The following is a 21,449-nucleotide window of genomic DNA, read 5'->3' on the forward strand; positions in this document are numbered from 1 at the left end:
ACCTCTATCAAAGTGTTCACAATAAACAAGGAAAGGCAAAAAGCAGAGAAAAGAAGGCGTGCAAGAAAGAAGTTGCAGATACATTTCATTAATCAGTCTGCTGTTGGAATTACTGATGAACTACTAATTTAGCATCCTATTTTCAGGATGAACCGATTCCTTCCTTTTGGTTTCATCTCACTCAGACAGAGCAGCGGAGCAAAACAGACGTCCACATACAGGAGACTGGAGGTTCAAATCCCTATCCAGACAGAAACACAGAAACTGCTTTTACAGGACCTGCAGACTCCCAATGTTCACAAGGCACTGTAATTAGCTCTAGTCCTCTAAATCAGGGGTTCCCAAACATTTCCATACAGAGACCCATCTGTAGAAAACGTCTGTCTCACAAGCCACTGAATATTTTAAATTTCTGAATAAGTACTTATGAAATACTACAATTACCCATAATTATTTTTTATTATATTTCTAAAATAAAATAATGATCCTCATTTGTTTTGCATGTAGATGTGATCTTAATAGTACAAATCTGATGAGAAACTGGGCCAGTGTCAGCAAGCTGCTGTGTACCTGATCGCCCTTACTGGGAATTAACCAGTCACTGCAGACAGCGGGGATTATTTTGACAGTATTCTAGAGGCAGAGGGCTTGCGGCCTGCATTAAAAGTGGACTTTTACACGGGCATACACGCATGGTCAAACAAGCAATATTTCACAAGCAGAGCAACTGAGCGAAAATTGAGGCACCATCTTGTCCAAATAACAATAATAAAAAACATATGCTGGAACGAACAGGCCTGGATTTGCCAACGTAAAAATACAAGAAGCTTAGGTGATGAAGCTGATGAGCTGACAATAAGAATATTGATCAATACACAGGAAACAGGAGTTAATAGAAAACGCAAGTTCTCTTACCTCTTCTGGTTCTTGTCTGGGAGATTGCTTAACAGAGCCTTTGGATACCATTGTCTAAACAACACGAAATATAAATTACTTTTAAATTAGAAGAAAAACATAACGGACAGATTTTCATGTCAGAAGAAAACGTGTTGAATAACATTAGGCAAAAGATGCAAGTATAATATAACAACTGTAAACTTCAATATACATTCAACCAGCCTGGTTAAAACAAACAATACACCCATTCCATGTTGAATACCACACTAGCTAAGCACTCTATGGGTTAAAGGATTATAAATACACAAATAAGGCCAGCATAGATGGCCTAATTAGCTGTCAAGGGAGAACATATGTTGTGGCACTTATTATTAACACTTTACCTCTTTGTCTGAATCTAAAATCAGCACCACAAAGTTGTCAGGAAACACTCCCTCTCTGCCATTCACTTCTCCTCTCCACCATCCTGGCTCTCCTGTGTCCTATAACAGTCAGGCATAGCATGTTATGGAATATCTCAGGCTATTATAGCTTTATTACAGGGTCATTATAATTTTTATTAATGATATCAACTAAATAGTTGATAACCGCAATCCATTTGTGACGATCAAATTCAATCTTGGTGCAATACAAACTGGTATTCAGAGTTGACGCTCCAACACTGACCTCTAGGTGGAGGCAAAGTGTAAATAATTAAACTGAAACAAACTTCAACAATTTTGAAACCATTGTTTGGTTTACTGACAAGTAATTTACCAAGACCTTGTTGTTCCAAAAACCAATACAACAGGTTTTGGAGTGAAAGTCTCTCACACTGACTGGTCGTTGGTGGTCTTGTATTGATAGGAACAGGTTTCCACAATCGTAATAATATTAAAATGCGTGAATCAGTAAGTGGATCCTAAAATCATGGACCACACATTAAACACTGTATCATCACTTAAGACCTGAGAGCCAAAAGCCTGAGAAAGTTTACACAGACCGGAAACCTGGCACTTCATCCACCCCCCACACACACCTCAGATCCTTCTACTACTGTTTATTGTTCTCTACTGTTTATTGAGAGACCTGCTTGCCTCCTGTCCCCTTCTCACCATGCTTATATAAGGATGTCTGACCGATATTGTCTGCTTGCAGTGATCAGAACGTAGCTACACAAGGCAGCAGCATGTAGTGACACTGAGTGGTAACATCTATTGGCTGTTTAACAGGGAACAGAAAGCCAAAGTAACTTAAGTGAGGAATGATTTAAATATATAGCATTTATATTTCGAAGTATAGCACTTTTCTTCACAGCTCATTAAAAAAGGAAATGTCCACAAACATCCAGACAATTTTACTTACTAACTTACCAGAGATTATTACAGCAACGAGTGATGTGGGCCATCACATCCAACATACAGTTACCGGGGTAAAACAGGCATCACTAATCTTATCCACAGGGTTGGTGTGGGTGCAGGCTTTCATACCAAACATGTCTGAGCACACATCATGTAACCAAGTGTTTGAAGAACAGAGACCAAATGATTAAACCAGTGGAATTAGGTGCGCTCTGGCTTGACTGGAATGAAAACCCGCAGCCACAACAGACCTTGTGTGTGTTTAAGGCTACATTTACAGTTCTTCTTCGGTTTTAGCTTCAATGAAAACACTGTTCATTTCCAGTTTTAAATTTCATTCCTCAAACCAGTTTGTAGTCATGCTTATTAAGGCAAAAACAATTAACATACTTATGTAGTATGATACATAAAGCACTTTAATAAAATGCTAATATAAAAAAAATTATATTACTCTATTTACCAATAGCAACTACAGAAGAACTACAAAAAGATAGAGAATAAAGTTAGTCTGTGGGGACAGGAAACCTCTGTAACACCTTAGTAAGCACTTTAGTAACAGAAGGAAATATTCTGACAAATTACATTTGCCGCCTAGAACAAATGTGATTCTCAGCAATGAATAAGGCATTTTAAGAACTCATCTTAAAAGGTATTTCATCATTTTTGTCAATCTCTGTTTAATGCTCTACAACGACAAACCAAAAACAGAGTTTGGTAAGAACAATCACACTAACCAAACAACAACAACAACAACAACAACAACAATAATAATAATAATAATAATAATAAAAGAACCTTTTTTTAGACCTTTTCACTTAGTACTGGGTTAAAGAACCTTTGGCAGCAATGATGGCCACACATTTTCTTGGAGATGATCCTACAATCCTGGTACACTTTTATGGCAGAATCGTTTAAGCTCAACCATTTTGGATAGCCATTTTCAGATCTTTCCAGAGATCCATCTTTTCCCTTATCCTGACTAGTCTCCCAGTCTTTATCACATAAACAATCCCTGAAGCATAACACTGCTACTGCCATGTTTGACTGTTAAAATTGTATTAATGAAGTGATGTTCAGTGTCTGGTTTTCTTCATACACGCTGTTGTAACTTCTGGACAAATAGTTAAATCATCAATTTTCACAAACCTAACAAAGATGTTTGCTTTCCTAATTATGCCCAGTGAAAGTAGGCACTTAGAAAATTAGGCACAACTGGACTGCAATCAATCTGTAGAAGCATTTAATAGTACATTTCAGACATTACTATTTTTACTATTATTACTATTTTTTTTTTTTTTTTTATGAATAGAGTTTGTGTAGATTGTCAAGAAAAAAGAATGCACTGGATGATCCTGAATACATGTGTTACTTACCTTGCTTATTAAATGAATGACATCACCCTCCTTAATATCCAGCTCATCCTGATTCGTAGCCTCATAAGCAAAGGTGGCCTTGCAGTATTCCTTTACTGTAAACAGTTAGCAGTAAAACATAAGCACCTTAGTGTGTCAATACAGTCAAGAAATTATTATAACCCAGAGTCTGGGCAGTATGCTCATAAAAATTACACAACACACATTCATGGAGTTTTTACATAAAAACTGCATTTCATAACTGACCGTTTGTACAAACAGATTCGTCATTCAAAGAAAATGTTGTCAGTCTTATTCAAAACACTACTCAAAAGCAATTCTTTGGTTCTGAGTACCGAAAATGCAAATGTGTCAATGTAATATGATGCCATGCAGGTCAGAAACTGACCTTTTCCTTTGCTTTCCCCATCTTTCTCCACTTTCTGAGCGTCTGCTGTGCTCAAATGGGCGGACCTAGCAGCGGATGGTAATGATGGGATTGGCTGAAATGAAGCAGAAGCACAGATGTGTTTATTGCCATGACAGCCACACAGACTCACGTATGCATGCAGTCACATACACTGAATGTATCAAACCCTGGAATGGCACGATCAGAGCAGACAGGTATGGGTAAATGCAGGTGTTAGGCAACACCTTTACCATATCATACCTATACCAAATGTTTATGCTTTTCAGGGGAATGTAAAAAAGGAAAGAGAATGACAAAAAGAAAAGAGAAACATAAGAAAAAACGTAAAACTGTCTAATGATTTACTGTTTTACCGATTAGCCTTTGACTGATAAAACTGCTGACAACTTGCATTGGCAGGATAAGCTCTCCTAAATGAAAAAGCTCACGTTCGTCTTGCCAATAACTTTACAGTTCAATTAGCAGACAATACCACAAACCCTGCAGAGCTGCTCTGAGCAGAGAAAACACATCCATTATTAATTCTAGTCAGAGATTTTTTCCCCTCCATTTCTGATACCGATACCTCATGCTCAAGTATACAGGTGCCTATAAATCCTGATATTTATACTTCTTCTCTTTTTAAATAATGTAATTTGACATAAGGCAGTTTATAATAATAAGTAAGAAAGCAAACAGTACCAAGCTTGAATTAACAACTTCATGTCAGATCAATTAAAAAGAGAAAATGAAACTGCCACAGTTTAAAGCATAAGTAGCACTTTAAAGGTAAATGATTTGATAAAAATAGTTTTAGCTTACAAATTCACAGTAGGCATTGTTGTAGGCATTGTTGCTACTGCTTGTCCCAATAAAACAATCCCCAACACAGACATGTTGCTTTTGTTAAAAGCTGTTTTATGGTATCAGTGTTCTATAAAGTCAACACTGACAGCATATTTTAAACATGTACGTACGCCCTCCCCCCCAATCCCAATTTAACTTATTTATTAGATAATGAGAGAAAAAAAATAGAAATTAAGGAAAGAAATGTGTGACAGGCAAAAACTGACCCTGTTCAAGGCTCGCTTAATTAAACCGTACTAATAAAAGTGATGCAAGGCATGACTGAAACAACCCAAACATCATTTTATGTAATACTGTTACAACAAAACACACTTTTGGGACATGTAGGTTTATATATGATAGATGCATTTGGTGAACGCTGATCTAAAATATGAGATGAGCTACAAACAATATGCATTTAAGTACAATGACAGGGAGGACAGAAAATGACAGGCAGTAAAAAAAAAAGAATAAAATCACTACTGATTATTAGTATAAACACTACTACTACTACTACTACTACTAATAATAATAATAATAATAATAATAATTATTATTATTATACATGGTATTTTCCTTATTTTATTGATGCAGGCATGCTGTCAGTCCCTGATGACTCATTCTGATGAGGTATGTCAGCAAAACGTTGTTACTGGCACCCCCCCTCCCCTTTCACTGGATGTGTTTACTTGACGCTGCTAGACAACTCAAATGCAATGTTCGCTCCGGTGCACACGCAACAAATAAAAAAGGTCTCTGCTCTAAGAAGGTATTCTACTCTAGTGCAACCACATGTGCAGACCAGAAATAAAAGGAAGAGAAAAGTGGGTCAGGCTTTGGGTATTATCATTCAGCTCTTGAAATAAGGCACTATTGCTGAACAAGGTTCTTACAATTAAACCTACGACACGATAGCCCTGTACTACTCCCAGGATGTGAGTAAACATTGAAAAGGCTTCCAGTTTGGTCACCCCTGCCACCCTTGAGAAGTAGTAAATACAGCATATATAATTAATGAAACAAAAATCCTGACACACAGACTGTGGCATAGGCAAATCAGAATGGCAAATCTTTTTATGAAAAGAACACCCTAAGGGAACTGGGTTGTGTTGCTGCCAGTGGCATTGGCAATGTTGAACAGATGGAGGGAGGAAAGGATTGAAATGTCAAATCATTTGTTAAAAAAGGCTGAAGGTAAAAAGACGATGGCTTCTACAACAGGATACTGATCCAAAACATACCTCAAAACCACTGTTTTTAGGACATTTGAAAGCTGTGCCAAAAGGAATGTTAGGAAAGTCCTGACTCATTTTTGATTTTTTCTTTATTTGTATTGTTGTAAAAAAAACAAAAAAAAAAAAAAACAAATAGGTATTAGGATTAGCAACATTTCTGTTACCTTTGATTGGCTACAGCAGCTCAGAGGCTGTGTAACACAACCATCTCTTTGGATAGGAGCAATTTTATTCAAACAGTACACACCAAATTAAAGTTGCTTGCAGGAATACTCCAGGGTTTGTTACCTAACCTCTGTCTGAAGCTTCTGCAGCATACAACTGATTTCCACCTGCTGGTTACAGGAACTTGACTCACTTCTATATTACAACCTCAGTAAGCTGATGCTAAAGATGAGGCCATGGTACAAGTCCAATGAATGGCAGGCCAATTTTTGTAGTACACCAAGAGGCCTCTAAGCAAAAGTTCAGAACTTTGTAGCAACTAAAATGGCATTTTAGAGGTTTACCTGCTCTACCCGCACTGTGGTCCTCAGAATTGTTTGTATTGCTTTGATTGGTGGAACTACTGTGTACATTGAAGGTACGGAGGAGCTTACTTTTTCTTTCTTCTCATCAGACTCTGACGGCAATCGCACTTTGAGCTTCACAGAGCCTTCGCGGAATATGTCTCCGAAGCCGACCCCTTTGATCTTTTTAGGCTGTGCGATGACCCCGTTTCCAGGGTAAGGGGAAGCTGGACTCATGGCCTCGTCTTTGTCTGTGGTTGGACAAATGTACATACAGAAACAAAAAAAAGGTAGGAGTAACTAAAGAGAATTAATTTATCTAAGGATATGTGGCAACTTTTGTCATGAAAGGTTGGAACATCATCAAAACATGAAAGATTAGAAGAAGAAAAAAACTTAATTAACTAAATATTTTATAGCTATAATTTATTTATAATTTATATATTTTTCTTCTGCCTACTGTTATTGAAGTAAGTTACTTTTCAGAAGGTTACAGCAGCATATACTTACCAACAGATCTATGAAGACATTCTACTATTCATCAGTACAATAATTAATATTTACTAACACAACACTGACCTTCAGCAAAAGGGCAGTCCTACTTTTCAAATCCCATTTCTTTAAAATTAGCTTCTGCTGAAATAAACACCCCCCTCACGATAAGTTATTTAGCACTCAGCGCTGTATAAACACTACAAGCATCACATCAACATATGAAATAAACACTTAGCAGACAGCAAAGCCTCCTGGGTTTATTCATATAAATGGCTCCAATTAAAACAGCAAGTTGCACATAAGACCAATCTGTGAGCATGTGTGTGCGCCAAACCTCTAACTCCAACACAAACACACACCTGCACACACATACAGAAAAACCACCAACAAAGGCCTCCTTTAAGCATGTTCTTGTTATGACATGCCCTAATGGAGAAGTTAAAAGCAGCACACAGGTTTGTAAGTAGTACCTGGCGCATCAGGTGCGTCGTTGATTTCTTCTTCTTCACTCATCTCGATTTCTTTGACAAAGTTGGAGGGAAAAAGGCCAGACTTCCCATTCATAGTTCCGCTCCACCAGCCTTCCTCAACCTACCAAATACACACACAGACACAGACACAGCACTATCTATTACTGTTCCCCCACAACAGACACAACAACCATTAAAGACATATTTGCCACAGAGAGGCTAGTCAGTGATAGCAGATGGTAGGGCTTCAGATTATGCAAATTGCAAAAAATTAGCTGTCCCTAACTGCCTACTGCCTGTTCACTATATTATTTTCCTTTAACCTCTTAAATAGCTATGGCCATTTCTAAATCTCTAAATTCTAAATTCTAAAAAGTTGGTATATTAAGATTATAATTCAATATTTACAGAAACTAATTCCTAAAAATACAAATGAAAGTCTGGAACCTCCATTAGTTTTGTGCAGGATAAGAGACAATGTCATTTTGTGAACCAGTTGCTATTCACATATTTTCTGACAAATCGGAAAGAGTCTACAACGTTTAAAAAAGAAAACAGCCTTGAACTCCCAGTAGCAGTCATTCCTGAAGTGCTGGTAGCAGTAGATTTAGTGGGCTGCTAATTAAACGAGGTTGAAAACACTTCCTAATACTTGAAAAATTTCTGACAGAAAACTCAGAAGGACAAAAAGCTCTTCACATCTCATCTCACGCCAGCAATGGAGATCACTAAGTTTTAATTGGCATTTAAATCACAGTAACTACAAGACTGTTTACACAAGCATACATGCTCATAAATGCTCTGGAGGAACAATCCATACAAACAATCCACATGAACACATACACGGTGTAGAAAAACACTCAGCGCACAGCAGAGCATGATGGCGACTGGTCAAGTTGTAACTTGTACGCTTTGCAGCAGAGCTTAGCAGCTCCATACCTCTTCGGTGATCTCGATGATGTCTCCCACCTTCAGTTCCAGCTCATCCTCATTCTGGGGTACGTACTCAAAAATGGCTTTGCACTGACGCTTCTTCAACTCTGCAACATAGATATGGAGGGTCCAGTTTTAACACCTTAACCAGCTGCAAGTTGTGGGGCAATGCTGTGGTTTATGCCTCATGACTACCTGTAGGGGGCTAAAGGAATTGGAATTCAACGTTGCAGGAAATGGAGCTCTCACACGCGCACACCTACACCACACCTTGTCAGGGCACATTTTTTCAGATGATTCATACTTGAGAAAACACAGTAGCACACATTCTTATTTCCAGACCAGTCTACATTTGACAAAACACCCAGTAACAATACAGTTCTGACAACTACTTTGTTTAATAAAACCACGATTCCTATCATAAACACTATTACAGTTTTAGGAGGGTTACAAATTCTAAAAACAACAAGATCATTCAGCGCATTAAATTTGGTAAAAAAAAATAGCTTACATTAAATAGTGTTTCACTAAGCAATATAAGAGAGTCCAATCTATCAAAGCCATAAACAAGAAATATTGTAGCACAATGACACTCCGCAACTCAATACTGGGGGGCTTCATACCCCTCTAGCCTACACCTGGCATTAGGCATGGTGACAATAGGTTCATGTTTATCTGCTCCAAAGAGTCCTATTCTATTGGCAGTACTTCTCTAGAGGGACTAGACAAGCCATGTGTGTATTTGCACATCTGTGTCAGCCATTGGTGAAACTTTAAGTAGTTAAATGCATTCATTAGAAGGGGTGTCCACAAACACTTGGACATATAGTACAGATCTGATCAGTTCAATAATGATTCAAGTATTACAACAAAATACAAATCACCACCATCAACTCATACTACACTGAATTAGCAGTGATGCCTGTCCAAGGCAGACTGCTCCCAAATATAGAGCCAGTTAAGGGGAAATGAAAGCACTGACTTTTATTAGCTGCAGACAAAGTCAGTATTGCACGTTGCTAACTCTCCTCCCCATACCAAGGAAATGGGGGTGGCCTAAGGGTAACGTGAGAGGTAGAAGTCGTCTTACAAAGAGCTAGAGGCTATTTTCTTCTAGCTTCCGGGACTTGAGTTAACACAACAAGCCAGACCAGAGCAATGACGCCATTAAGTGTTTACATCAGATGCCAACTGAGTCAGCAAGGTAAGGTAAAGAGTCTCAACAAAGAAATATAATCTCTTCTGAAGGGTTGACAACACTGCTCATGTCAGACTTTAGCCAAGGCCTGATTTCTGAGATCTGTGCCAACTACTTCTGCAATATAGAGCACTCAAGGTTGTTGTTAATGAATTTAATTGCACCGACTCAATAAAATGTATCACTTGGCCAGGCAAATTACATCCCAGCCTAACACAATGTCTGGTAAAAATATAAACATATCACATTTACACACCCATAAATAACAATTCACCTGAAAATGGTGAAAGGGGCTAGCTGTAACAGTGCCTGAAGAAATCATAATGCAATACATAAACTTTATTAGTGAAAAAGCAGTGTTGCAGTGGCAATTTTACTTGTAGAACAGCAATTAATGTCCGTGAATTAATGTACTCATAGGTTTCATTTGGTAGCTTAATTGTACAGGTCATTAGTGCTAAACACCACTACCACCTCCCCCTTACACCTCACAAAATTTCCTCATTTGCAGTGCAGTTCAACAAATAAAATCTGATGACAGAGACTCACTCTTTTTTGAGGCACGGGGCTGGAGGCCTAAGCCTCCTGTTGGGATGCCATAAGTGCTGATCCTCTGCACCAAACTGGCCACGTTCCCAGCCGATCTTCGCTGGGGTTGCGAATCCTCCTTCACCTCCTTCATGTCCTTCACCTCCTTTACCTCTTTAACCTCCTTCGCTTCCTTCACCTCCTCTTTCACTGGTTCTTTCCTTATTTCCTAAATTCAAAGAAAAATCACCAGATTAAAAGATGTCCCGAGGTGATTTAAAGAGTACTACAGAATTACCTTAATCTCAAAATGCAGCAAAATAATCGACCCACTTTAAAATATGAAACAAAAGGCCCATTGCTGACAGTAGACTCCAGACGAAAGCAAAACAGAAACCATTATAGCGTTTCCCTTCTTCAGGATTATACATCAAACGCCCTTCACCCTTTCAAGTCCTTCTGTGTCATCAAAATAAACATGGCACAGTGGATGCGGAAACAGTCAATTACAAGCTACCTCACAGTAACTGGGTTTCAGGTTGTTTCAGCTCAACTCTGGGCGCTTCTCATCAAACGTGGTTATGCTTTTATGATCTCTGCCAAAACGGCTTGATCAGGAACATCTCCAAAATCAACCAGTGGACAATGTTGCATTAACTCACACACAAGAGCAAGGCAGGCATGCATCCCATGGGCCACAAAGAATACACTCATCCAAATGATACAATTTGTTCACTACCAAGGTGTGTGCTACAGAAACGGTCTATTATTCATTATTTAAAGGTTTAGTTAATTATTTAAAATGCAGGAAACCTGTGCTATCAAATGGCTGTCTGAAGCTACAACTAGGAAGGTCTAGAAATTTGACAGTTTATTCTCTGTCTGAAGAGATCTGAAGAGATTGAAATTGATGAACAGATTTCTTGCTAAATTACCAGTTGATCAATGCCTTTGAAAGCAAAAAAAAAAATTTTACCAACAAACAATTTTATATTTCTCATCTCTTCTTCTAAACAGTGAAAAGCTCCAGTGAACAAGTACTTTGGAAACTAAAAGAAGATAAGTACAAGAACAACAGGTAATTGGACAGTCAAAATGCATCAGCATTTACTTTGGGGGGTGGGGGTGGTGTTTTGAAATGACCACAGGGTGAAATTAATATATGTATCAATCAAGGCATCTTAACTTAGTTAGTGATCATGATTTCACAGCATGAATTTTGCAGCATAACCTTAAATCACCAGCAAAATGCTTGAAACTTGAACACAACTGGGTGTTTCAACAGGTCACAGACCCCAAACACACATCAAAGGTGGTTGCGGAATGGATAAAGCAAGCTAACAAAGCTTTTGAAATAGTCTTCCCGAAGCCCTGACTGTGCTTTAAAGTTGGGTCTGTGACAGGAAACCAACACATTTAATGGAAATTTAATTGAGCATGTGGTCATAGTGCTACTTCCTTTGTTGAACCTGTGTTAATTTTGAAAAAACTAAAATTATTCTCTAGAATTTCCCCACATTTTATTAATTCTATTTAACTAATAATAAAAGCCTGAGACTGACATTCCTGTTCATGATAAGTGCTTGTAAACTTTTGACCACAAATGTATGTGGAAGCCTCTCCATGCCAGAAACAATCAGAGTGGTCCAGTAAAATTCATTTAAAACCACCAAGAATACCAATAAAAATCTGCTGCATGGTAAGAATTTGTCTATATGAGAAAGTATCTTAGAAATGCAATGAGTCAGGGGGGAAAAAAAGAGAAAGGCATTAAGCATTAAGGCTTCCTGGAGCCCCAGCAGAAAATAGGGAATGCCACAGGCTCCATCCGTTGGAAACTTCCTGTCAGTACTGCTGACGGAGCACTTCCGTCAAACAAGAACCAATTTAAGGTTGGCTTTCCTGACCTCTGAGGTGTCCTCACAGAACAAAAAAGTTCTATGTCCAATAACCAGACATAGCACAAGATTTTAAAAGTAAAAGACAAAAAGTAAAATGCATTTTTATAGATTTCTAATTTACTTAAATATTGAATTCCTTTACTAATACTACTACTACTACTACTATTACTACTACTAATAATAATAATAATTCAAATTGGAGAAACTACAACGAGTTTATTGGACGCTTGTTGTTGTTTTTTTTGTCTTGACTACTCCACCTGAGCTCTGGTGAACGCAATGGAACACTCAAATCTGAAGTGAAGTGGGAAAGAAAACAACAATGTGAACAAAAGAGCTGGTCCACGCCCTCAACCAAAACATTCTAAATATGCATTTGGGCTGGACACAACCTGACAGCATTGACAAGTCTCAGAATATAAAAGCTAAAGTTAAGTTCCTTACCTCTTCATTATCCATGACTTTCTGTAAGAAACTCTATCGCAGCCTAAAGCTGATAATCAAAACGGCAAACTTCATCCGGGAGCAAAGTTCAGTTGGAGTGTTAAAATCTACCCATGTTGCAATACGGCACTGGTAATGAGCAGTAAGAGGGCAATGACTCAGTAGTGCCGACAGGGAGACTCTTGGCTTACAATTTAATTCTTTTAAACCTGCCCCATGTTCTAGACTGTACTGATGCAAGCCAGCTGGTCTCTTCCTTTAGGAAGATAAAATGCAAATGTCCTCACTTCTCATTCAATCAGAGACGCATAGCTATCGTAGGCCATATGCTTCCATAGTAAGGCACAAACATAAGGCATAGCTGTGAGCTTTCCAGATCAGTGCATGTTATGGCCTTAATTCGCACCTTTCTAGACAGAAAGCCAAGAAAACAAGTACTCTCTACATGCATTGTGATAACAGGTCAACCCTAAGGGCAAAGAGCAATAACCTTCACTGCAAGTATCAAGTATTTATACACTACAAAATGACCACTGTAAGGGGCCAGTAATTGAGAAATAATGGACAACACAATGTTGAGTCAAGGGCTGTTATAAGTACTGTTGTCACAATACTGTAATTCCCTTTGACAAATATCAACATTCAACACGGTTTCTGACACCACAACAACAAACAAACAACACACCAAGCAAAAGAGGCCAGAATAAAGATCAGGTTGGCTTAACCTAAACAGGAGACCATAAGCCAAATACACAACCGCATCTACCTGAAAAAACAAGCAAGTGGAACACTTGCAATCTTGCATTAATTATTTTTAAATAATTTATTTAATTAGGTGTACATGCCTGTGTGATAATGGGTTTAACAAAGTTACATACATAATGTGACATCAACTACCCATGAATTAAACAATTACTTAAAGAGCACAGAATTAAGATGTCTGCCTCCCGTGATGGTTTCACCTTGACAAAGTTGTCTGGGAAAAGGCCTCTTCGTCCATGTAGGTCACCTTCCATCCATCCCTCTTCCTCAATTCGCCGAACATTTTTGATGACATCTCCTAGCCTGAGAGTCAACTCATCATCGTGGGCAGCTTCATACTCATACTCCACCACCACTTCAACTACAAAGAAGAATAAGAGAGAAATAGAGGTTTAATTCAGAAAAAGAAAAAAAAAAGAAAAAACAAATAATAAATCACAAATTTCATTATTTATAGGAACCAGTTCTGTGAACATTACTTTTGCACAAAAAGGAGAACTGAAATTGATATATTTTCCCCTGGCACTTTAACATATACCCTGATGACCATACAAGCTGTTTATAAACCAGGTTTGTTCTGCTAAGGAAAGCTTCCAAAAACTATGTGCTATGTCACCTGCTAATAAGAGTACAGCTGAACCATTTTTAGTTCTTTAGGAAACTGCTTTGCGAATACATTCATTTTAACTGTTGTAATTATCACTTGTTTAAAAAAAAAAAAAAAAAAAAAGAAAAATTCAATTTGATCTGTAGTAAATTCACTATACTGGGTTCACGATTCAATATTCTCACCATGTCCATTGTATTCAAATGCAACACAGAAAGCACTGTGAAATTAGTATGGATGCTTAGTATGGATACTGATCCAGTGGATTGAGTATCAGCTACTGGGGATCGACACATCCCTAAAAATTCTTGCTGTTATTCTCACAGTAGACAAACAGGCATACTCTTTCTCTCTCCAATCAGGCTGTAGTCATACACAATAGCAGAATGCTGGAAAACAATCTGCTTTCCAGTCATATTCAGTCACAGTGCAGCAGTGCACACACAAACAAGCCATCATTCTGGGTCAGATGGGGTCCTCAGCAACAGAGGCATGAACTGCAGCGCCTGAGGAGTGAGCTAAATCTGGCAACAACAGACGTGAGCTAAAGAAAAATCTGATTGGTAGCACTTGCCTGAGCAACTGCTATTGACAGAGGATTTTTAAAGAGTGATGCCCATGATAATACATCTCTTCAATCCTTGGGAAAAGCTAATAGCATAATGAGAAAAATAACAGTTATGGATATGCCTTCTGTTATGTTTAGGGTTGTAAATTCCAAAGGCAACAATATATATATAAACTGAATAAATATGAATATACTGTAATTTACATTCTCAATGAATAGGCTTGCAGTTCGATGAAAGCATTGTGTTCACTGATATCAGGCGATCTTAAATACACTACTACTACTACTTCACTATTCCCATAATACCATGCAAACCCAAAGTTTTTTTTCAAGTGCTTGGATGCTTAGACCATTGCTAACTGATGAGTCAGCCAAGACTTTTTTTTTCCTGATTTCTTTTCTCTCCCAATATCGACACCTGATCTTCAACTGTTCATCGGATGACTAGAAATGCTGACCTTTAAATTCTCACTTTCTACATGTTGTATTCTGGTAAAGAGTGAACTCTAGGTCACAAATAAATAAGAATAATGTATGGTTAAAAAGCTTACATATTTGACCATATTTTACAGATTTGCATTGAAGCCATAATTAAAAAGAAAACAGCTACAGTGTAGAAAACAGTACAATTAAAATGCATAATAGTGACAAGAGTTTTTAAAACTTAAATTATTTAGTAACTACTAGAAATTATTCAGTACCTACTATACAGTTCACTACTATGAACCTCAAATGTAACTACCGCCTAGGAATTGATGTATAAACTCATATGTAGTCAGGTTTCACTGCAAGGTTAACAACTTCACTGAAGAGCAATTAAACAGAAAAATGAAAAAGATATTAAAAATGTGAATTATTCCAGCAAGGGTGCAAGATATAGTGTTTCTGGGCTGATAATAACTAAAAGTTAATCTTCAGAGGCTTCACCTCACAACTTCCAGGATTTAAAGGACCTTCATGAAGTATTGTTTTGAAATAGCCTGCACTGAATATGCCAATGTCAAAACACTGTTACCCCCCACCACACACAACTATCTGGCAATATTATTATTACTCCATGCATCCCTACTGCAAATGGAAAGTTAAATTATTGATTGTAATTATCAGCTGTATTTCCATTATCAATGCGTTACGAATCCAATTTCCCCAATGATCAACATGGGAAAATTCATATAAATAAAATAAAAGTCCACTTCCTCAAGCATTATTGGGAAGAGCAAAACAAATCTCAGCCAAGGCCATGAGAAAGCTCTCACAGCTCTCTGCAAGGTTTCATTCAATCAATATGTGTCAGTGGGCAATAATGTCCCATTCATTCAGCAGCTCTCAACCCACTGTGTAGTTACACGACCCTGTTCTGTAAGCTCTGCCCATAAGAAGGAAGTGTGTGCACTGCTGCTCTTTGACTTCAACACGAATAACCTCCTCACGTCACATTTTGCACACAAGGGCCACTAAACTTTATATGAACAAAGAACAATAACATTCAAAAAACGCCTGCAGTGACAGAAATACTGCTATTAAAACACACATATTGGGTTTACTGTGGTATCATGAAACATCATCATTGCATCTTAGATACAAAGGGGCTTTGGTTTCCTACTAAGGGTCTCATATGTTCCAAAAACACAATAAACATATCAGTATACATATCTATTCATATTTAAAATTTTTAAATAAGAAGTAGTTCATTCTGAGGTCCAGTGGATAACACCACCATACCAATATCAACACTAAATTGCTGTAATATTACATTTAATCACTTATTTTTCCAGGAAAATAAATACAACCCCACTTAAATAAAATGTCACCCTTTACTAGAGACATGACAAGCAAAAAAAAAAGTGCTAAGGGCATGTAATGATCACCTTGTGGCAGCAATACCAGAGTGATCCCTAAATGGTTCCCTTTTCCTTACAAAGGTCAAAGCAGTAGTCCTTTATTGTGATCCTATGGATAACGACACCATACCAATTTCAACACTAAATTATAGTCACTTCTTTTCCCCAAAAAACTGCTACAGAAACTGTTTTGGTTCGGTATCAGTTTCGGTTACACTATGAGACCAAGGCTGTGGCAACGTTTGGGAATTCCACTAAGCCCAGAAGAGACATAAACTAAAGTGATTTTGCTGACGTAATATGTTCCTTTTGAGCATCACCATACTGCTCAGCGCCACAGTCTTGCAGCACTGGCCCAGTCTAGCGCTCAGACATAATGATAGGCTTGGCCAAGCATCGCGGCTTCCCGGCCAGAGGCGGCCTGCAGTTGGGCGCCAGTCCAGAGCCTTAGACTGCTCTCAGCCTTCATATTCCCACATCGGCCATTCAGGGAGGGAAACAGATAAGGTGATTGCTTCTACTTGCGCTGATAGTTTGGAATAAGCACCCTCTTCCAAACATTGTTTGTGCAGAGCATATTTTCCGTATAACTACAGGAAGAGTCTGTGTCAACACAGTCATACAAAGAGCTGAGCAAAGACAGACGCATACGGCCTGCCTCTCACACATCGTGAGGGCAAAACTGATTACAACCGGCTGTCACATCTAGCACTTTTAAAAGACACCCAAACAAAATCAGCTGTTAGGTTTCGCATGGCCTTATTCGACTTCCACGCTGGTTCCACCTCCTGAGACGTCAGCTGAACACTAAGAGAAAGAGCCGAAGAAAGCCCTCCCTTGTTTTGACTTTTCAGAGGAAATAGTTTTGAGCAGTAAGAGCTCACAGGTGGCTAAAAGAGTGGAGAGGCATGCGGCGGTTATTTCCGCACACTGGAAATCGTATACTTACATGCAGTGAGGAAGTGGGATTTGACTTCTAGATAAAACTTCCAGTGCTGAAATGGCAAGTACCTAAGATAACCTTGACCTTCAGTGCACTAGAATATTACTGCCCACTACCACAGCACAGCATGAGCAGGTTTTATTACAAAAGGCTGACAATACTGGAAATCACCCAACAATGTTCCAGTCAGCAAGAAGCTTAGCAACTCAAACAGCTGGGTAAAATGTGAAGTAGGATACAACATTGAGAGGTCTTGTGATGAGTAACGGAAAACCACCTTTTCCTTTTTGTTTTGCTCTTTAAGCTCAATGCATTCCACAGAAAGGGTGTCCACAAACATTTGGACAAACAGTGTATTTTGAAAACAGAAAATGTCAAGTTGGAACGTACAAAAAAGGGCACTGCACTTAATGCTATTAAGTAGGACTAATTATGGCCTCTTTGTAATGAAACATGCACTTGGTCAGTATTCTGAAAGTAGTGTCCATGTCCATGAAAAACATGTTGTGACATGCAGTGATATAATTTATACATTTATTGTATTGCCCAGTCTTTGTGTGTAGGTAGTATTTTAATGTATTGTATAGCTATGGTTGTATAAAACCATCTTCTGTGTATTTAGCCTGCATATGCAAGTCTATTCGACGCATATCCTTGCTACAGGACACAAGTTATGCTCCTGGAGCAGAGAGAGCCCATCAATTAAAAAGCGGTCAGTGATTTGGCAAAATAACACCGGCAATATGAAATCCTTCCCTCAAACACAGGCGTGTACAGGCAAACAAATGTGGACGTGGTTGTATGTGTGTAAAAATCTGCGTCCGAGGGAATTACAAAACAGTGAATGCTTACTAAAAATGCCCACACTGTGTCTTCAAGGCGTTCATACAGACTGACCTCCAACACAGTTCTGCTGTGGGTGGAACTACTCAGACGGGATCTAACAAACAGACACACCCATGGACTGGTTAATGAAAAATGATGTCCTACAGACAACAGGTAGCATGGAAAATACTGCACCTCAGCACCTGCTTACAGGCATTTCAGCATCAGCATACTCAAAATAACCTGACGAGCTGTATCATTTATTTGTTGTCCTATATTTTACCTTTGAGCATTTCATTCACACTGACTTTCAGCAATGACTGCACATGCGAGGAGCACATGGAGAAGTTAGTTAGATAGTTGACATGGTAAATCTGGCACGTGTGGCACTGCAAAGTGAACTCCATGCTGCTGGTCAGAACCCTGGTGACTAGTTATTACCCAGTAACACACCAATGAAATGAATACTGACAGTAAGGGTGATCTGACTGGTTCAGTTTCTCTACAGCTTCGTAGTACTGAGATATTTAATATGAGCAGAGATATAAATGAAGTATAAATGAACTGTCTCAGTGTGTTCATACTGAAGATTAGAGCTGAATACAGAACTAATATGAGTCATGATTTTATAATCATTATTTATTATTTTACTAAAATAATAAATGACTATACTGACTACTAAAATACTGTATAACGTATATAGACTGTGATAACACAGAAATCTAAACGCCATTTCCTACAAAACCTTTCGACAGCAGGTTCTGAAAGAATGCCAGGTGAGATGTAGGGAGAGACTGTTTGAGAGTCTTTGCATATTTTCTGTGAGCAAGATGTTCAAAAGCTTTTGAATGCCATTCGACATCACGAGGAGTGTGAAATAGGGAGGAACCTGGAACTGATCTCCTCATTCTAAGGCTGGCCCAGGTCACCCAACTGCTTCTGTATATCCAAACATCAGTATGATGATAATCACACTCATCATGAACCAAATGTTCTGTAATATTATGTTTACACATTAGCGACTAGCACAACTTTAAATCAGCAAATACGAGTGCATAAGGTCTGCATTTTTGTCCAAACACACTGCGAGAGAAGAGACGAAACGTTGGGGCTAACAGAGGGATGTGTTCCATGCCCACAGTGTTCATTTATTTGATTTGTGAGCTTGCAAGCTCATACACTGTTTGCAGTTTCATTTTGGCTGCAGGTGACATTTAGGTGTAATTCCATGACTATTAGAGGGGAATTACACTCTGTACAGTACCACTTCTTTAGCACCAACCACTCGCATGCCTTGTCCTGTGGTGTCATGTGCGCAGCATGGCGAATGAAGTCTCCTGTGACCTCTGTGATTGATTGTTTTCTCTGCAATTACATAATTTTACTCGCCAAAGCCAGGCAAACACCATCTCCATAAAAGGTATGCCGAGGGCTTTAGTTGACGGCAAGGAAAAGAAAGTCTTTGGAAGCAGCTTTGGTATGCGGTGCTTAGCATATTGTCGCTGTTGCGCAAAAACCCTGTAGTTTTGTTTTTGTCAGTTTTTCTCTTTTAGGATAATAATGCAGTTGTTCATGTTGTTTCAATACATCATGATGAATGGACCAACAGAAATGCTCCAAAATTTGTTAACATTAACAACTACTGATATTTAAGGAAGTTGCCACTTTGAAGTTACCGGGTTTTTGCATGACAGTGAAGAGATGTTTTTCGAAAGTGACTAAACTATCAGCTTGCGTGTATACATATTAAGTTGTGGTAATCCTTTTTTTTCACTAAATATTCTAATTTCTCAAGTTTTATTTTTAAAGCCCATGCTTTGTAATTTGCCAATATACATATAAAATAATCGGCTGATTTCACTGCAGATAGGTCAGATTTGATCAAAACTTATATAATATAAGTTAAATATAATATTAAACACATCATAAATCACCTCAGTCCAAAATATGACATTAGACACATTCTAACAAATAAGTAAATTTGCTTAACTGGCAGAATGGCATTTCATATTCATTTTCAAACTAATGTTTAATCATTTTATCAACATTTATCACTTAACATGAAGTTCACATTTTCACTTCAGGTTCTGAGAAATTGTTGGGCCTTCTCTCTTGGCAATTTAGTTCAGCAGTATTTGCACAGCACTTTTGACAACAAACTATCACAGAAGAAGAATCCCTCGTTTTTTTTTTAGTTGCCTGTTTGTAAGATTAAGCAATGTGGTTATGCACAGTGTTTCAGTGTCTAGCACCAACATCACTAGACCATACAATATGCCGATATTAAAAGTAAGCAGGCAAACACTTTCTGTCCTGTGATGAGTAAGCACTTTCCCATCCCAGCATAAACTGGGACAAAACATAGTGCAAGCAAGGCAGAGCTATAGTGATGCAGTGACTGCAGAGTTTACATGCTGAGCAGATTGTACTCTACTGCAGGTGTTGTCCTGATGTCATTCACAGTACTGTGCTAGTTACATGTAGCCCTGTACCCTAACGGCAAAGCAAATGTGGCGTAAAGACAGCCAAGATTTCCTATTCGGGCATTTTAGTCTAGTTCAGAACAGAGAGCAGCACCAGGTACAGTTCACCTGGTGTTATAAGAAATCCTCAAACAAACTGTGACCCAAGACAAAATGACAAAAAGGCTTGAGACAAGGGTGTGGTCAGCTGACCTGAGACCTCAGAGCAAAGCTCATACCTGACCTGACCACAAACATCTGTCCAATTCAAACACACTGTGGACGAGACGAGGCAAGAAGACTGGATCTAATGGTCGGTTGTGCTCCAAGTCCACTGCGTTCATAATCCAACACCCAACGTGTCAGGTCTTTGCTTCTACAACCTGGACCACCTGGAGTAGAGTTCACCTGACTTGTGTCTGAACATTAGACGTTCCCAGTGCAACAGGTTTCTTTACCCTGGGTAGGAGGACATTCTTTCCTGAAACAAGCCCCCTTACTGCCCTGCTCACTCCCACACTTCCTGACAGGATCCTTTTCAATGGAAACGCTTGCATAACTGCAGTGACACCTTGATGTATTACTGCTAAGCGCTCAAGGCCACGCAAGCGACCCGCCTGCCAGCCGCCTTTTCCAGTAGAGCAGCTTTGGCCAGCATTCTTCTTCACGGGGCTGCCCAGGCCTCAACCTTTCAGCTCTGGCAACCTGTTAGATGCCTTCCTTCTAAATGCAGTGGGCTTTTTGCTGGAGCATTTAGGTAGCAATTACATGCTCAGCTATGTAGGGCGAACTCCATGCCCGTAAAGACGTAAAGACTGAGTGGCGTTAAAGCACGGACATGCTCAGACGTAGCTCTAACTAACTAACTGAGCAAACACCAAAAA

The 21,449-nt window shown here is 38.7% G+C and overlaps 1 protein-coding gene across 2 annotated transcripts in view; it reads right to left on the bottom strand.

The window, feature by feature from the left end:
* cd2ap (CD2-associated protein) overlaps positions 1 to 21,449 on the bottom strand; it is a 39,265-nt gene that overhangs the window by 16,753 nt on the left and 1,063 nt on the right. For both annotated transcript variants that reach the window (XR_011979787.1, XM_072681076.1), the window contains exons 2-10: positions 13,520 to 13,680; positions 10,234 to 10,441; positions 8,493 to 8,593; positions 7,554 to 7,674; positions 6,679 to 6,839; positions 3,999 to 4,092; positions 3,611 to 3,705; positions 1,281 to 1,379; positions 916 to 969 (exon numbers count right to left, since the gene is read on the bottom strand). Coding sequence is in view for 1 of the 2 variants with exons in the window: in XM_072681076.1 (XP_072537177.1) it covers positions 916 to 969; positions 1,281 to 1,379; positions 3,611 to 3,705; positions 3,999 to 4,092; positions 6,679 to 6,839; positions 7,554 to 7,674; positions 8,493 to 8,593; positions 10,234 to 10,441; positions 13,520 to 13,680 (1,094 nt within the window). In the remaining variant the exon portion in view is untranslated. The remainder of the gene's footprint in view (positions 1 to 915; positions 970 to 1,280; positions 1,380 to 3,610; positions 3,706 to 3,998; positions 4,093 to 6,678; positions 6,840 to 7,553; positions 7,675 to 8,492; positions 8,594 to 10,233; positions 10,442 to 13,519; positions 13,681 to 21,449) is intronic.

Source organism: Salminus brasiliensis, chromosome 1 (genome assembly GCF_030463535.1).
Source record: "Salminus brasiliensis chromosome 1, fSalBra1.hap2, whole genome shotgun sequence".
NCBI lineage: Eukaryota > Metazoa > Chordata > Actinopteri > Characiformes > Bryconidae > Salminus > Salminus brasiliensis.